This window comes from Protopterus annectens, chromosome 12.part0, assembly GCF_019279795.1.
Source record: "Protopterus annectens isolate FY-2018-M chromosome 12.part0, PAN1.0, whole genome shotgun sequence".
NCBI classification, from domain to species: domain Eukaryota; kingdom Metazoa; phylum Chordata; order Ceratodontiformes; family Protopteridae; genus Protopterus; species Protopterus annectens.
In genome coordinates this window covers 1,348,341,208-1,348,358,642 of record NC_056746.1, presented here as the reverse complement: position 1 = coordinate 1,348,358,642, position 17,435 = coordinate 1,348,341,208, and the positions used below count along the sequence as shown (strand labels likewise).

Genomic DNA, 17,435 nt, shown 5'->3' with positions numbered 1-17,435 from the left:
CTGGGAGTGGTGTCTGGTTAAGTGACTTGCTTAGGGTCACAGAGTTACTCAGTGGAGGCAGAGAGAATCAAACCTTGCACCACTGGACCACAGGAAACATCTTAACAGCTTCTTAATCCTTTAATCTAACAGCCAGATATCCAGAATGTATGCAGTATTTTAGAGGGCCAAAAATACTCCAGGATGAGGAAGATTTGTGATCTACATGTAGCTGTTCCTTTAAGAGATCGCCTGATAGTAATAATGAAACTCTGACGTTTGCAACTTAATAGTACTAATATTGCAATACACTTGAAAACACTTATCTGTATACTGTATTTTTCTCTTTTAACAATGATGAGCTCATGAACGATGCAGTTACTTGAGTAACAGAGGGGCATTATGTAAACTTACTAAACAGTCACTAAAAAGGAAACTGAGACAAAACATGTCATTTGTTACTCTGCGTAAATGAGAGACGTTTGTAGGTTAAATCTTCTTTTCTATGTAAAAGCAGCTGTTGTCAGCAATACAGTTATCTTTAGTACCCCCAAAATATGTTCTTATTATCAAGTAACTACTCAAAATTGAAACCAAATCGAAGCAATGGGCCTACACAAAGTTTTAATGTAGTCATTTGTTAACTGGGTAAGTGAACATGTCTTTAGACCCTTTTCAGACATAAGTCAGGCCAAATGGGAAAGGGTAAATGACATTTTGACTGTTTGCTTCATTGATTAAGGGTTTGATTACTTTAAAGCATAATGCTTAAACCCAAGTATTTTCTTAAAAAAACGTTGACAGTGAATGCTAAAGAAATATGCAAAGGCATTAAAAGTGTAGTAAAATTAGAAAAGGAAGCTTTGAATTGGAATCAAGTGGAATCCAATCAAAAGCTTAGAATTCTAAACTGTGTACAGGTGGAGCCGCCAGGCTCATAATAGATGTGCTGAATAGGTCTAGAGAAGATTAGGGACAGGGGCAGATGGACACTAGGATAGAAGGGGCAGGAGTAGCAAATGGCTACAATGTGGAACAGAGACAAGAGCAACAAGATAGGCTGCTTTCAGTGTCTTCCAGAATCTGTCCAATGTGGTGACAGACAGCATGAAGGAGAGCTTCATTAGATTATGGACCATTAGAAAAATACGCGAGGACTGGAAAGTGGCAAGAGTAGTACTCCTATAGAAGGAGGTGGGAATTTGGGAAAGAATTTGCTAACAATAGTGACAGGAAAAGTCATGGTGGGGATCCTGGGAAAAAGGCTACCCTGCTTTCCTAGAAGAAGACCGCCAAAATGATTTCATGGCAAGGAGGAGCTCCCACAGTCAAACCTGATCCAGTTTTATAACTTTGTTATATGAAAATGTTACAGTGGAGCACTGCTTAATTAGCTAAGTAAATTAAAATAGTCAATGGACAACAGTTCAGTTGTCTTGCAGCTGGAGCTTTATAAAAGAGTTTGAGGAACTGGATCTATGAATTACCATGGTGCCTGCATATAACCTGATTGGGACCGGGGATTCTCTTCTTGTATTTTGTTAACATTGAAAAGTAGTGGGGAGAGAACATATTTTGTGAAATCCTTTGAATAGAAATGCAGTGAAGAAGTAGAAAATAAGTATTTTTATGGTGAATGTGCAGTTAGTGAGGAAACTGTGGAAACCCTGACATGTTTTAATACTAATACTGCGGGACAGAAGTGCAATCTGTAGGTGCTGATGGTCCAGCTGGTCAAAGACCTTAGTGAGATTAATAGGCATTCCTTCTGCAAGTTTACCTTTATCCATTGCAGTTAAGATGTTGTCCATTAATATGCACACATCTGTGATTGAGCTACAGTCGGTCCCGAAGCAAAGCTGGTTTCTGGAGAACATTTTGGGTTTTAATACAAAACGGACTGAAACCCATTTTTTCTTGATTCTTTTCCAAGGGGAAGGAGAATGGAGATCGGCCTAAAAACCATAGAGGCTCGCTGGGATTGGCAGGTTTTGAAACTGGTTTAATTATGGCCTCCTTCCATATTGTAGAAATGCACTGTAGTAGAAGCAAAGACTGTAGATGTGTTTATGTGGGAGGACAATATGCAGAGTGCATAATTAAACTAGGAATATAGACCAACAGTATTGTGCCTGGAATTTTACTTATAGTGGCTTCAATTATTTCCACTGTGACAGCTTTAAAGTAGGAAAGTGGGCTGTTGGGTTGGGTGCAGGCGGAAAGGGAACTGCAAGAAATTCCTCTGGTGAAACCAGGCCTTCAGTAGACCCATACTAGAAAACAGAACGCCATTACCTGTTCTGGTAGGAGAATAGCAAAACTTAACAATATCCCGAAGCCCTGGTGATGATGTAACATGTCATTGACACATATATCACTCTAAACAATATCCCGAAGCCCTGGTGATGATGTAACATGTCATTGACACATATATCACTCTAAACAATATCCCGAAGCCCTGGTGATGATGTAACATGTCATTGACACATATATCACTCTAAACAATATCCCGAAGTCCTGGTTATGATGTAACATGTCAGTGACACATATATCACTCTAAACAATATCCCGAAGCCCTGGTGATGATGTAACATGTCATTGACACATATATCACTCTAAACAATATCCCGAAGCCCTGGTGATGATGTAACATGTCATTGACACATATATCACTCTAAACAATATCCCGAAGCCCTGGTGATGATGTAACATGTCATTGACACATATATCACTCTAAACAATATCCCGAAGCCCTGGTGATGATGTAACATGTCATTGACACATATATCACTCTAAACAATATCCCGAAGCCCTGGTGATGGATGTAATATGTCATTGACACATATATCATGCTAAACAATATCCCGAAGCCCTGGTGATGATGTCATATGTCACTGACACATATATCACTGTAAATAATATTGGGTTTTGTATGGCATAGCTGTTCTCAAGATCAACAACAAACAATCTTATGCCCCCAGTATTGAAATCAAGCATAGCACTAAGCTTTTTACAGATTAAAGTAAAACTGAAAACATGAATCCTTGTAAGTAAAACATGAAGCCTTGTAAGTACCTTGTCCCTCAGTACCTGGACACATACATGTGCTCACACACGTACACTGGGGACTCCCAGTACAGTACTGCAGACTAGAAATTACATGCTCATTTGAGGCTGCACTTTACCTTAAATATCCAGGAAATCTAATATCCAGTGACATTTAATAAAAAAGTGTTTACAAACAAGGTAGTGAGGTATGCTCTGTGCACTAAGAGGAGTACATTTTTTAACATTTCCCAGAAGCATAGGACACAAAGGGCTTAAATGTTGTAGCTGTCAAAGTTAATGCTTACAGGGTCTGTACATAACTTGGTTAGAAAGAGGATTACTTTCCTAAAGATGCATTTTTATGGCAGTGAGTGACAGTTGTGTTTAGGTGCTAGGAGTTTTTCTGGAATTTGCAGTGTTAATAGACTACTAGTATGATTTACTGTAGACCCTTTTATAGTACAAACAGGGATCCAATTGCTTTTACACTTGTGAGAGAAGATGAAAATCTGAAAACTTGTGGACTTCATCTACATGGCACAAATGAGGCCTAATCCTTAGCACTGACCCCATAATGTAGAACTGAAGGGACATGGTAGCAATTTACCGGAACAAGCCACAAAGATACTGCCCCTCTCTGTGCTTGTGGTTATCCAGTACACATTCAGAAAAATACTATTCGGCCACAAATTAATAATATACTCCCCATATATTTACTACTAACTTCATTCTGGTGTGCTGTAGGTATGAACACCTTGGTACAAGTACATGTATGCAATGCTTTAAGAGAACTGCTACTGCCTTGTAACTTGGTGTCTGCATTAGATCGGAAATGGGTTCACAATAATGAGAGGTGCACAGGTTTCATACAGCTGAGATCCCACACTGCAATGTAATCATTGTTCCAGTTAGTGGAAAATACATGCACATATAAAGAAAAAATAAGGAATATAATACTTGCCACCTGAAGACAAGGCAGAAGCAGTAACTATTAAAAACAAAGTCCAAAAGTGAAGCATTTTGCTCACGAGGGATGAAAAGAGTGAGGAGCATACAGGTTAGGTGTTACGCAGGTTTTTTTTTTTACAACAAGTAATTTCTAGTAGACTAAACTAAGATGCTGGATATTGGCTTTATAATGTTTCAGGATGTAAAACATTTAAGTTATTTAGATAAACATAACTAGAGAAATAAACTGATAAAAAAAAAAACAACTAACAGGGACAAAAATCATCCAATAACTCCATGCGGGAATATTGAGTACCAAATAGAAGTTCAAATTATGTAAAACAGAATTTGAAGGCACAAAGCCCCACCATGACAAGTAAAATTACCACAAAATACAAAGGCATCTAAAACAGAAGCACAATATACCACTATTGAGGTAGACTCTACAGAAATGTTAGTGACAGAGTATCCTTAAAACTGCATTTCTTTTACTCTGAAGGAGCTTCTTCAGTTATATCTGAAATGTTGATTAGTTTTTCTAGGATTTCTTCAGAATCTACATGTGTGTGTGTGTGTATATATATATATATATATATATATATATATATATATATATATATATATATATAGTTAAATTTAGTACTTTCTCAACCAAGTAAGTAAACTGGTCTGCCTTTGGACCTTTTAGTCAGTACTCATCCTAAAAGTCAAGGCTAAACGCAGTATACATGGACAACTTATGTCGATGTTTTGATTCAAAATCCACTTATATAATGTGATAACACCATTGTCTCTCAATTATATCTCAAATGTTATTTGTGGAGCTTTTCTCCCCAGGCCTCCACTGAAAAAGGACCTGTGTCCAGTGGAAATTCCCAGTCATCAAATGTAAAATAAATAAAATAATAAATAAATAAACTTACAGTATGGGAAACAACATGTTTGGGGTAGAATCTGGAGTACCCGGAGAAAGTCCATGAAGACACAGGAAGAGCATGAAGACTTGAGAATGATAGTGCCCAGAGGTCGGGACTTGACCCTGGAGCTGGGTCACAGAGGTGTTAAACATTGAGCCTGTCTGTTATATACAACACGATATGTGGTTACAGACTCCTCTAGTTTTCAGAACGCTGTATTTTAGTATTTTCTTGTAGCTCTTATTAAAGAACATAAATTTCAAAACACACAGAAACACACACACACACACAAAACCACACACAAAAACAACTGTATAATAGCAGTAATCATTGACAGGGATAGGGAGTTTGGGGGTTGCCAGTGAATTCTCTCCCACCCAGCCATAGTATTTATCTCTTGAACTTTGCTTTTCAGATCAAATCTGCCAGTGGAAGTAAACCCCAAGTAACCTTCTACCCGTCAGGCATATGAGCATTCATTGTCCCACACTGAATAAACATCACACTACCATGATGGATCAGGTGTAATTCCACCATACAGCTGCATTGTCCCACACTGAATAAACATCATACTACCGTGATGGATCAGGTGTAACTCCATCATACAGCTGCAGGCCCAAACTCAAGTTTCTATTTAAAGAACCTTCACAGAGGATATGAGTTTATGTGCCTGTAGGGTCGAATAACCCTCCCCCACCACACCCATCTCTCTTCTGCCCCTGCAGTCATTCCTATACCCCATCCCATTTTTGAGTATGTACAGCTGACAAGTTATCAAGACTTTGTTCTCAGATATACTTCATAACCTCCCCTTAAATGAAAGCATGACCATGGGCATATCCGTCTCTCTGTAAGGTTTTAATTTTGCTACATATCTGCAGACCTGTACAACCCAGACCAAGTGTGTTGAAGGGGAAGAGATTAGTAATTGTGGACGCAAATACCACAAACCATAAACTGCACTAACAATGTAATTGAAACTTTTAAATTACATTCTACTTAAAACTATTGGAGCAGTGTGCCAGAGAAATGTTAGTTTACGTGCACATGTGAGAAGATCTGACTGCATATTGTTCAACATGCAAAACCTGTAAAAGTATGCATCATTGTTGTCAGCTTGCATCATCATGCTTTTGGGTTGAAAAGTACCAGTAAAATGACAGAAACCTGACTTTGTTGCCTTCCCTGGCCTCTGATTCAGGCTTTGTGTCCCATAAATTAATATCCATAAGATTTGATTTCACGAAATGCAAAACACTACCCATCTCAGATAGATATTATGCTGTATGATGAAAAAGACAGAAAGAAACGATTCATGCATTTTGTGTACCCATTTATTTAACTCTTGTTTTAGAAATCTTACCCAGTCTGATTTGGTAAATAAGTATGATTCCTCCAGGTACTCTCACTGGTTTCCTCCCACATTCCAAAGACATGCTACAGATGTTTTCCAAAGTACCATATGTAGGTAAGCATGAGGGTGCGTGAGAGCATATACATGTGTCTACGTGAGCCTGTGTGCGACTGTCTGTGCATGTACGTCAGATAACTCATACAGGAATGATCCACACTAAATACCCCCCCATATATTAACCTTCTGCTTTAGAGTTTTAAAGGTTTATAAACAATATAGTGTACATTTCTTTACATGATGTAAACAAAAAAAATTGAAAACTTTGATACCAGGATCACTGAAGGTAAGAGGCATGCGATGTTCCAGGTAAGTTCTTAATATTTTAATAAACACACTATAAATGCCTACATATCCTGCAAAGCTTAGCACACTTTCACATCTTGTTAATACTCAGACTTTTTCATTTTAATGACACATTTGTCCAGACCCTTATTGTCACTCACACACACACACACACACACACACACACACACACACACACACACACACACTTTCCAAATTCCTTTCCTGTCCATCTCTGTACCCCTTCCTTCCCCTCCCCCATAAGTCACTAAATTACTCACATCAATGCCATCCTTGCCGGGTTCTCCAGGAGGTCCCGGAGGTCCTGGGGGCCCTTGGGGTCTCAGCTGCTGAAAAAAATGGAGAAATTAAGTCAGTCATATCTGCCTTTTCCCACTCCTCCACAAAAATGAGCATCACAGAAAGACCCCAAAAGACTTCAAGATTCCTGCTGTGACTTCTGTCACATACAATTTCATTGTATGCCAAATAATTACAACATTTAAGCAAGCCAGTATTTTTCACTTTGAGAACAAACTGACAAATTACGTCTATCAAATAATCGAATCCACCCCCCAACACACGCACACTTGACAAGAGTTTATTATAGAGTAATGAATTATCAAGTTGTGACTACTACCAATTCTGCAACTGGAAAAATAAAGACAGTGTCAAGTGGGCTATAACATTTAATAAATTCTTCTTCTGCTCAAAACGTACCCACTGTGAGATAAAAAGCATCTGACACAGTTCTTGAGAGCTGAAAACTGACATGACATAGATGTAAAAAGACAGCTCCTGCATCTAAAATAAAGTTTCTTGCCAATGCAGTCTGTACTGCAATTATAGCTGGAGAATGTTATGTGGTACCGGGTTTGAGACGTTGGGGTGCTAGTCATTATATTTTGACACCACTCCAAATGCAGAGGTGCTATGTGGTGATATTAAGAGTTTTAGTCCCTTTTACTTTTACTTATTTGTTTGGAATAAGTCATTCAAAAACATTACCTTCAATTTGTCCTTCTGTGTTAATAATCAGAGAGGGATTTTAGCTCTTTTTTGCAAGATTTTAAAAGCATTAACTTCATATGAAGAGTACAAATTAACCCCCCCACACACACACACACACACACACTGCTGTCTCTCTTTTTGCATAACAGTCCTGAATAAAATGGCCTGGCAAATGACCTGATATATAAACAAAAAAAATCTAAATTTAATTTAAATATGGCAGAAAATAGTAATGCACACATTGTCTGAAATAGAATTCAGTGAAAACAGTTGAAATAAGTTTTGCCATGAAAGTAAAAGCTAAATCTTTTGCACTGAGAGCATTGACGACCTTATAAACTAAGTATCCTCTGGAAGTCAGTAATGGGGCTTTGTAATGCGACAGTTACTTGCAAATGGGACGTTTGAACTAATCATAGTTATTCTTAGGGGTTAGCTGTAAATTCATGTCATTTTATTTCTTGATTACAGATCTTATAGCCAATTTGCAGAGAAAAGGGGATAGTCTTATAAATTCCCCATACCTTACATAAGTATCCCAAAGTAAACTGCTATTTGTGCTACCCAGACTTTCACACTGGGCTACATTTTACTTAATGCACACAATGTTTTCTTAAGACTGGTGGTTGGGTGGAGGGGGAGGGGAAGAATGCTGCAGAGAGCTACCTTCCCAAGTTTTTGAGCTGACCAGACCTAGTGCTGAAACAAAGGTCTGATTGTGCAGCTGAGGTACGCAGACACAGCTCCTGTTCTTAGTAACCCTGGCCTCCAGGAACTCCTCACTGAAGAACAAAGAATAAAACTTCAAAAAAACGCATTATTTAAAAACACACAAACTTGCATGCATTGCTAAACTGATACTAGGTACCTCAAGTATTTTTCTAAAGTAAAAAAGTGCATCACTGTGTAAAGCTGTGGACAGGGGAGTGAGCACCTGCCTTTCCTGGCTGTGGAGAATCGTTAGACTACAGCTAAACGTACAGAAATAGAATGTCTAGTGGTGTTTATAAATGTCAGCACCAGAAGCACACCTTAGTACAATTTCTTGTTTAAGCCATGAAAATAAGTTTTAAACTACTAATAAAACTTACTTCATATGGTGTTGCTATAAATTTGCTTGCATACTGAGAACTGTCACAATTAATTTTTCTTAGAACATCCCATATTGACAAAATCCTTCATAAAATAAAAAAAAAATCAGATTTATTAAACTGCTCACACAGCTAAGTTTATATAAGAAGTAAAGGACCATGTTAGAGGGCAACAAAAATGGATTAAGATATTGCCTTACCTGGGCTAAGGATGATGTTAAAAGGTGACCCAAAAAGAACAGCCACAGAGCTGTGAATCCTGCCATGACTTCAAGCCTCCTTCTCCTCTCAGCTCTGATTTAAGGTTGAAAAAGGCTCCCTCCTTGTCTGTCCTCCAGGTTTCAATGGCTCCCTCCTTCTCCTGTTAGAGCTCTCCTTCCAAATGATCTTCACATCTGCATCCGGATAAACCTGAGACTCCTGCTGTAGAGGGCTGTACTCAGAAATGTATACACAGCCAGCCAGCAAGGGGCAGAGACTTGGGTTTCAGGCTAAACTTTATGCAAGTGTGGGTGGTGGTCTCTGGCAGCTGGTCATTAAAGGTGAACACACCTCACCACAAGGGGAGCTAAGAGTTGACTGCAGTCCTTGTTCAGATCAGTAAAGAAGTGTAGAAAGGGGATGGACCTAGCATGAAGTGGCACCTGCCAATCATAACCAGAAGGGCACACCCCTGCATGTGTCATATGACAATTAATGTGATTAACTAAACTGAAGTCTGTGCCTGGAATGGTGGTCTCACCCCTACATGGCATGGCAGAGAAAGGACAGTAATGAGTAGAGAAATCTCAGCTTAACATATCTGCTGGATTGCTGTCCTTTTCAGACATGAGCTTTCTGAGGATATCAAGACAGCAAAACAGTCATGTGAAGGGGGAAAAACAGCTGAAGCAATGGCTACAACCTTAGCATCACTGGTTGACGATATACTGGCAGTACAGGACATTACACTTCATGGAAAAATAAACGGAGTTCTGAATTTCTAGTTGCGTGTGTAAAAAAGAGAAGGAAAATATTAAAAAGGTGCTTGGTTTTAAATGGATGTTTACAAAATTAGGAGACGGCAAGGATGATGTCACAACATTCTGTCTTAAAAGGCTGAACATTTATTCTATACATTTGGACCAGCAGGATGTGTGGGAAATCATGAACAAAGTGCAGCAGGAAATAATCTCAGAAATAAGACACTAGTTTAAATGCATAACAGAAAATGCCGTGTAGATGAACGATTTTGCAGTAAATGTTTCCTTTCTGATTGCTAGCACAGTATGTCTAATACTGGAGGTGCGATTTTACTTTTATCTTTGCCTTTAGCAGCTCATTGGAAATTCTCAGCCCTCCGGGATCTCTACAGCCTTGTGAAGCCTTGACATATTGCTTTCATTCTGTTTCTCAACACATACTGGCATGCTGAACAACATGCCATGATTTAACGTAATGGATCATTTCCATCATACGTTGGTTTACAAGTTTGCGCTATAGTTGACATCACCAGTGATATGATGTCATACTACAACAGAAAAAAACATTTTTGAACAGGTCCTTGTCAGGAATAATATTACTGAGCAGTTACAGAGCAGGGAAGTCTAGCAACCATGTTCAATATTGAACAAGAGCTGTTGAAAAATACTCATTTACGAGTTCCTGTGCAAATATTTATTTATTTTTCAACTGTAGGTTTTCATCCGAGTGTCTGCATTATCACTACCATTTATTTGTTTAAAAATTTTAATTATTATATGTTTTTATTAACAAGCATTATTTGTCACCCATAAATTATGTCCCATTTTGCTGTCGCACTTAAGGATGCCTTGCAGAAGTTCTGCAACATCAAACAGAAGTGTCCACATTTACGGACTGCCTGACGTACTCATTTCTCATTTCTTTTAAACTAATTTCTCCTGTCTTGTGTAACGGAAACATGCATCTTTACTTTTTTCAATGAAATGTGAAATATGGACACAAAAAAAAATGCAGCCCTTGAAATGAGAAACACTCCCTCAAACATGGAGAAACCAGCTCAAAAAGTCTGTGACAACGTTCTTTAACCTGTGCAAAACCCAGTTTGGGGTTCTTAGAATAGTACTATGCATTCATTTTCTAAATTCCAACTTTATATTAGTTTCTAGATACAGAAGGTTGGAAACCCAGCTGACACAGGAAGGGGAAATGGAAAATGAGCCCTGAAGACTGAAACGTACGAGTTCAAAACCCAGTGAGATCCCAAGGCCTGTAACTGGTCATCTGTGCTTACGGTCATTATCTCTGTGTGGGTCACAACAGATACAAATGTAAACATATTGACTCAGTTTTAAAAATGCAGATATTAATAATGCAATCTTATTACCCAATACTGTACTATTTACTTTTTGCTTATTCATTTCAGACATGTGACTTGGGCTGTATAGATGCCTCTGAAAACATAGCAGTGCTGAATAACAAAGACAGTTTACACATTGGGTATGTATTTAAAACAAGAAATTTAATGCAATAACATATCAGCATATTTCACACACATGTATAAACACTTACTATATATATATAAAATGGCATTCGGTGATTTATGAGGGACTTGTTTACTCACAGACTGAGCAGGCCAGCATGGAAGAAAGGGAATTAAAGAGGTCATTTGCAATAAGATTCTTTGCCAGATTAGCATAATCACAAACAGATCATGTGATCTTGCTGTCAATTAATATTTTATTTTTACACTTTACTAAATTGTTCCATTCTATGCATAGCAACTGTGTGAAATCATTCTGTTTTGCTGTCTGCAAGTACAGGGGATTTTTATTGTGAATCCCAACCACCTCTTGCCCTGATTGTAGTTGTAAAAGTTCTTTGGACCAACCTAACCCCTGTTGTTAACAGGCACATAAATAGAATGGCTGGAGAGGAGACAGAATTGTACTGATGCTGAAGAAAAAATTAGTTTAGTGACACTGCAGGGTGTGGAAAACATATGGAAGGCATTCACATTTACTTTTACTAAATGAGTACCTTTTAAGTTCTGACGGGTAAAGGGGATAGTGTCAGGCAAGTCTCTTAAGTCAAGAGATAAGCAATTCTAAATGAAAAGTTTCTCATAAGAGATAATTTTGTTTGCAGATTAAGGAAATTCACAGATTAGGAGCAGAGTGAGCAAATGAACAGGCTACATCATGAGACAAAGCCTGACAACGGTTTAGATTGGCAATTTGTGGATGAGACAAGAGAGGAAGTAATCAAAGCACACGGTTATAGGTAGCCAACCCACTCTAGGGACATGTAGGACAATGGTATTCAGAGCAGAGGCAGGGCCATATATTTGATTTAACAGGGTCTTCAGGTGTTTTGGCATGAATTCAAGGTGCATGACAAATAATTATGAGGCAATATTCAAGGTGTGACAACCATAATATTCTCTTCAAGTGCTGGTAACAAGATAGACTCTATGTAATGAATTGCTGTGAATTTAACTGACGTTCTGAGTCAGAGACCTCTACCAAAATGCATAACACATGAGCTGTAATGTCATTTATTAAGGATGTAATGTACTCAGCACTATATGTATCTAAGTTTGTAACATATGCATAAGTCACTATTTTCCAGTCAAACCAAGCATCAGGTCTGTGTGTATGTGTGTGTTATTACATCAAAAGGACAGATGCCTTTCCTACAGACCATCAGCCTTTTGTTTTCTTTGCCAAAGACAGACAGGAAAAGAGTATCCAATCAGAAAAATACACAACCAAGCAGAAATGCAGAACAGAACAAGCCATATAAGCATTTTTTCTGCTACATTGCCATTTCAACTGACAAAAGGTTGCAGTGAACGTGTCTCATAACTTCTACTTCCTACCTGCATAACAGACAGCTGACATTCTAACTGTACACTCTGGGCCAGCAAGCAGCATATCACTTTGCAATGGGACTAGAGTTTACAAACTTCTGTGCTCCACTCTGTATCAGCACTACTGAATAGACAGAAAGAGACGCGCACGCACCTAACTGCCTAGGTATCCATTCACTTAATCTCCTTCTCAATACCCCTGGTGCTTTGACTTGTTTGACACTAAATCAGACACAGTTAGTAGTCTGTATTCTTCTAGATACTTGGGCACCTGTTCTGCAGACATGTAGTCCATGCCTGTTACGGCCAGATTTGCTTGAGGAAAGTGTTCAAGGATGAATGCTCAGTCACTTTTTGTGTGGCTACACCTGTAAGAGTTGTATGGCTTCTGCAGTCACATTTCCCATCTGCCTGGCAGGGGTTAAGCCAGGATGTTTGCAATTGTATATTAACACCAAGACTGTTCCCCTCCAGTGTAACCTCCTCATATGAAACACATTACCCAGTGTTTGATTAAAATACACAGTCATACCTCTCAAGCTCTTAGCACATGAATTCTGGATAAAGCCAAAAATAAAGTGGTGGTGGTGGGGTCAAAGGCCAGTAATCAGGAATCTTAAATACCACTCTTAGAAACTTAGAAAGGTCAAAGAATAGCAAGTTCTGCATTAACATGCATTTTCTGAAAAACAAAGTCTGAAACTCAAACATCTGTCATTATTTAATGACTTCAGTCCTCAATAATGTGCCGGAAAACCACAAACTGTAGGAGGAACAGACCAAAAATATTGACCAAAAATGTGGACATTCTGGACAGTTGAGAGGCACATGTACAATTGTGACAAGTCACTATGTCCAGTTGTGAGAATTTCTCTATTACCGAAACCTGGATGACAAATAATCACCTCGCCCTCAACCCAAATAAAACAAAACTCTTGCTCTTTAACGCCCAAAAAAAATACCGCCATTAATAAATCTGATTTCATAATTTTTTCCTCCAACAAGACTGCCTTAGAGGTAGTTTCCCATATTAAGTTACTTGGCATAACCTTAGATGACAACTTAACCTTTGACCAACACATCCACAACACCATCAAAAAAACACACCAAAAACTTGGTACCCTCTACCGACAAACACTTTTTAAACTACTCTACTAGAAAAACACTCACCCAGACTTTTCTCCTACCTTCTCTCCTCTATGGTGCCCCCATTCTGACAAAAATCCAATAGTCATTAAAAAATAAAATGGAGAGCTACTATAACAAAATTGCTAAATTCGTTACTAGAGCAAAATATTCCTCCCACTACTGTCACTCATTACAATCCCTGAACTGGCTAGATCTCCCACAACACCTAACTTACATACAACTAGCCACAGCACATAAATTCATCAATATTTCCTCCAAATGCCCAGCCCTGGCTTCACTTCTGGCTCTTTATCAACCAAACCGTTCGCCAGGATCTGAAAATCAATCACTTATCCAAGTTAAGAGACCTAAACTCCCTGTAGGCCAATACCTTTACTCTGTCACTGTAGCTAAACTCTGGAATGCCCTTCCACCTTCTCTACAGACTATAAATATAATAATAATAATAATAATATAATAATATAATATAATATAATATAATAATAATGCCCCGTCATTCAAAACATCACTCTACCAACATCTCTGCTCTCATTGGCTATGCCCTTGCACCATCCCCAATTCCTCAGTCACCTGATTACTAACCTGACTCATCTCTCAGATACCCGCACCCTTCTTCACTCTCCCTATTGTGCACTCGCCCCTAATCACAGCACAGTGTGTCTCACCCTGCCTCACATGGTAGTACTCACCCCTAATCACAGCACAGTGTGCCTCACCCTGCCTCACATGGTAGTACTCACCCTTAATCACAGCACAGCGTGCCTCACATGGTAGTACTCACCCCTAATCACAGCACAGCGTGCCTCACCCTGCCTCACATGGTAGTACTCACCCTTAATCACAGCACAGCGTGCCTCACCCTGCCTCACATGGTAGTACTCACCCTTAATCACAGCACAGCGTGCCTCACCCTGCCTCACATGGTAGTACTCACCCTTAATCACAGCACAGCGTGCCTCACCCTGCCTCACATGGTAGTACTCACCCTTAATCACAGCACAGCGTGCCTCACCCTGCCTCACATGGTAGTACTCACCCTTAATCACAGCACAGCGTGCCTCACCCTGCCTCACATGGTAGTACTCACCCTTAATCACAGCACAGCGTGCCTCACCCTGCCTCACATGGTAGTACTCACCCTTAATCACAGCACAGCGTGCCTCACCCTGCCTCACATGGTAGTACTCACCCTTAATCACAGCACAGCGTGCCTCACCCTGCCTCACATGGTAGTACTCACCCTTAATCACAGCACAGCGTGCCTCACCCTGCCTCACATGGTAGCACTCACCCTTAATCACAGCACAGCATGCCTCATCCTGCCTCACATGGTAGTACTCACCCATAATCACAGCACAGTGTGCCTCACCCTGCCTCACATGGTAGTACTCATCCTTAATCAAAGAACAGTGTGCCTCACCCTGCCTCACATGGTAGTACTCACCCTTAATCACAGCACAGTGTGCCTCACCCTGCCTCACATGGTAGTACTCACCCTTAATCACAGCACAGTGTGCCTCACCCTGCCTCACATGGTAGTACTCACCCTTAATCACAGCACAGTGTGCCTCACATGGTAGTACTCACCCTTAATCACAGCACAGTGTGCCTCACCCCTGCCTCACATGGTAGTACTCACCCCTAATCACAGCACAATGTGCCTCACCCTGCCTCACATGGTAGTACTCACCCTTAATCACAGCACAGTGTGCCTCACCCTGCCTCACATGGTAGTACTCACACTTAATCACAGCACAGTGTGCCTCACCCTGCCTCACATGGTGTAAGTGCAGATTATCATTATCTGTCTGATCTATTGAATACCTAACAGGCACCCGAGTCTGCCACAACATGTTGCTATACATTGCCTGTTAGTGTGTCACTTTTGACTCCTATATTATCCTTTTGTACATTGTTAAATGCCGTTATTAACTCTTTAAATAATCTCTTAATTATGTACAGTGGAGTTTTTTGGAGCTTTTCTCCCTGGGCCTCCACAGAAAATGGGCTCATTTCAGCCCAGTGAACTTTCTTTGTTAACAAAAGCAAATAAATATGTCTGTACCATAGGTTGGTACTAGGCTAAAGGCGCTAGGGCCTATACAAGCCTAGCCATAACAATTCCCTGGCTATTTCTTCCCAAAATATTTACTTCCCTGGATCCCTGTCTAGCAGGGTGACTGATGTGATCCCCAGGGTGAATTTCCCATGTCCTATCCAATCGTCAAGATTCCTTTTGAAGAGGGCCAAGGAGGCGCTCTGCTTGACATGTATGGGCAGTCTGTTCCAGAGTCTGGGGAGTCTCTGGGTCAGGAACCTATCCTTCACGCATGTTTTGTTTATTGTGATGACAAGGTTAAGATCTTTGGAGCGTGTGGCTCTGAGGGATTGAGATTTCTTTAAGTGTAGCATGTACAACAGGTCTGGGTTTGACATGGCCTTGTACGTTAAGCAGAGATCGCCTCTGAGTAGACGATATGCGACAAGAGTATAGCTGTTGTTTTTTTTTTAGATGGTCAGCATAGGGCATCTGCTTTAGGCCTGTGATTCTTTTAGAGAGGTACTTCTGCGGCCTTTCCAGTTGTTTCAGATGTCTTGAGAAGTACATACCAAACGGGGCATTGTATTCTATAATGGGTCTAATGAGGGATGAGTACGGTGGGACAATGACCTTCTTTTTTCTGGATGAAAAGCCCTTAGTGATGAGGTGTGCCACATAGAAGGATTTCCTGACTGTTGTGGCGATGTGGTTATCGAAGGTGAGACCACTGTCCACCTGTGTCCCTGAGTCTCTTATCACACTTTCGGTGTTTAGTGTACTGCCACCTATGTGGTAATTTATGGGCATGTGTTTTTTCCCAAAGGGGATAACTGTACATTTCTTGGCATTGAGCTTGAGCCCATGACTCTGGCACCAAGCATCTGTGTCTGTAAGGCCCTTTTTTAGAATATCCACATAATTTGGGGATTTAATAATGGCTTCCAGTTTGCAGTCATCTGCGAACTTTGTTAGCCACAGCCCCTTAATGTTGGCTTGTACTTAAGAGAAGTAGATGCCAAACAAGAGTGGTCCCAGGACTGAACCCTGAGGTACTCCACTTGTCACTTGTCTGGAGCTGGATTTGGAGTCGGCTACTTTTACAGTGTGGGTTCTGTCAGTAAGCCAGTTGGCAGCCCATTGAGTGACATAGGGATTAATGCCCAGCTTAATAAGTTTATCTATGATTCTAGAGTGGGGGATGGTGTCAAAGGCCTTGGTGAGGCCCACATAGGCTGTGTGAACTGCCTTACCCTCATCCACAGCTCTGGAGACTGATTCGAAGAAGTCAGTCAGGTTCAGGAGACAAGATCAGCCCTTCACAAACCCAAACTGGGTGGAGTCTAGTGTTTGAAGGTTGCCAATGTCTTTGTTTATAAGTTCCATGATAATACGTTCGATTGCCTTGCAGATCAGGCTCATCAGACTGATGGGGATGGTAGTTCCCAGGATCCAAGGTGTATCCCCCCCTTGTGGAGTGGGAGAACTGCAGCTGTGCACCACTCAGTGGGCACGAAGCCTGAGGTGAAGCTATGATTAAACATGACACTTAGGTGAGGTGCCAGTTCATTTTGTAATTCATTTAGTACACAGCCTGGGATGTCGTCTGGTCCCATGGATGCTGTATTCTTAGCTTTGGAGAGTGCAGTTTTTACCGGTGTGGCTGTTATTACCAGAATTTGGCAATCTTTTGGTATTGAGATAGGCTCTTTAGGAGGTGAGAGGG

At 40.2% G+C, this 17,435-nt stretch overlaps 1 protein-coding gene across 2 annotated transcripts in view; it reads right to left on the bottom strand.

Annotated features, from left to right (window-relative positions):
* The window catches only part of COL9A3 (collagen type IX alpha 3 chain), a 727,303-nt gene extending 718,028 nt beyond the window's left edge, over positions 1-9,275 (bottom strand). The window contains exons 1-2 of one of the 2 annotated variants that reach the window (XM_044090399.1): positions 8,891-9,275; positions 6,870-6,938 (exon numbers count right to left, since the gene is read on the bottom strand). In XM_044090399.1, the coding sequence (XP_043946334.1) occupies positions 6,870-6,938; positions 8,891-8,956 (135 nt within the window). In that variant the 5' untranslated portion in view covers positions 8,957-9,275. The remainder of the gene's footprint in view (positions 1-6,869; positions 6,939-8,890) is intronic. The other variant, XM_044090400.1, reaches the window with a different exon arrangement.
* Between the last annotated feature and the right edge of the window lie 8,160 nt (positions 9,276-17,435).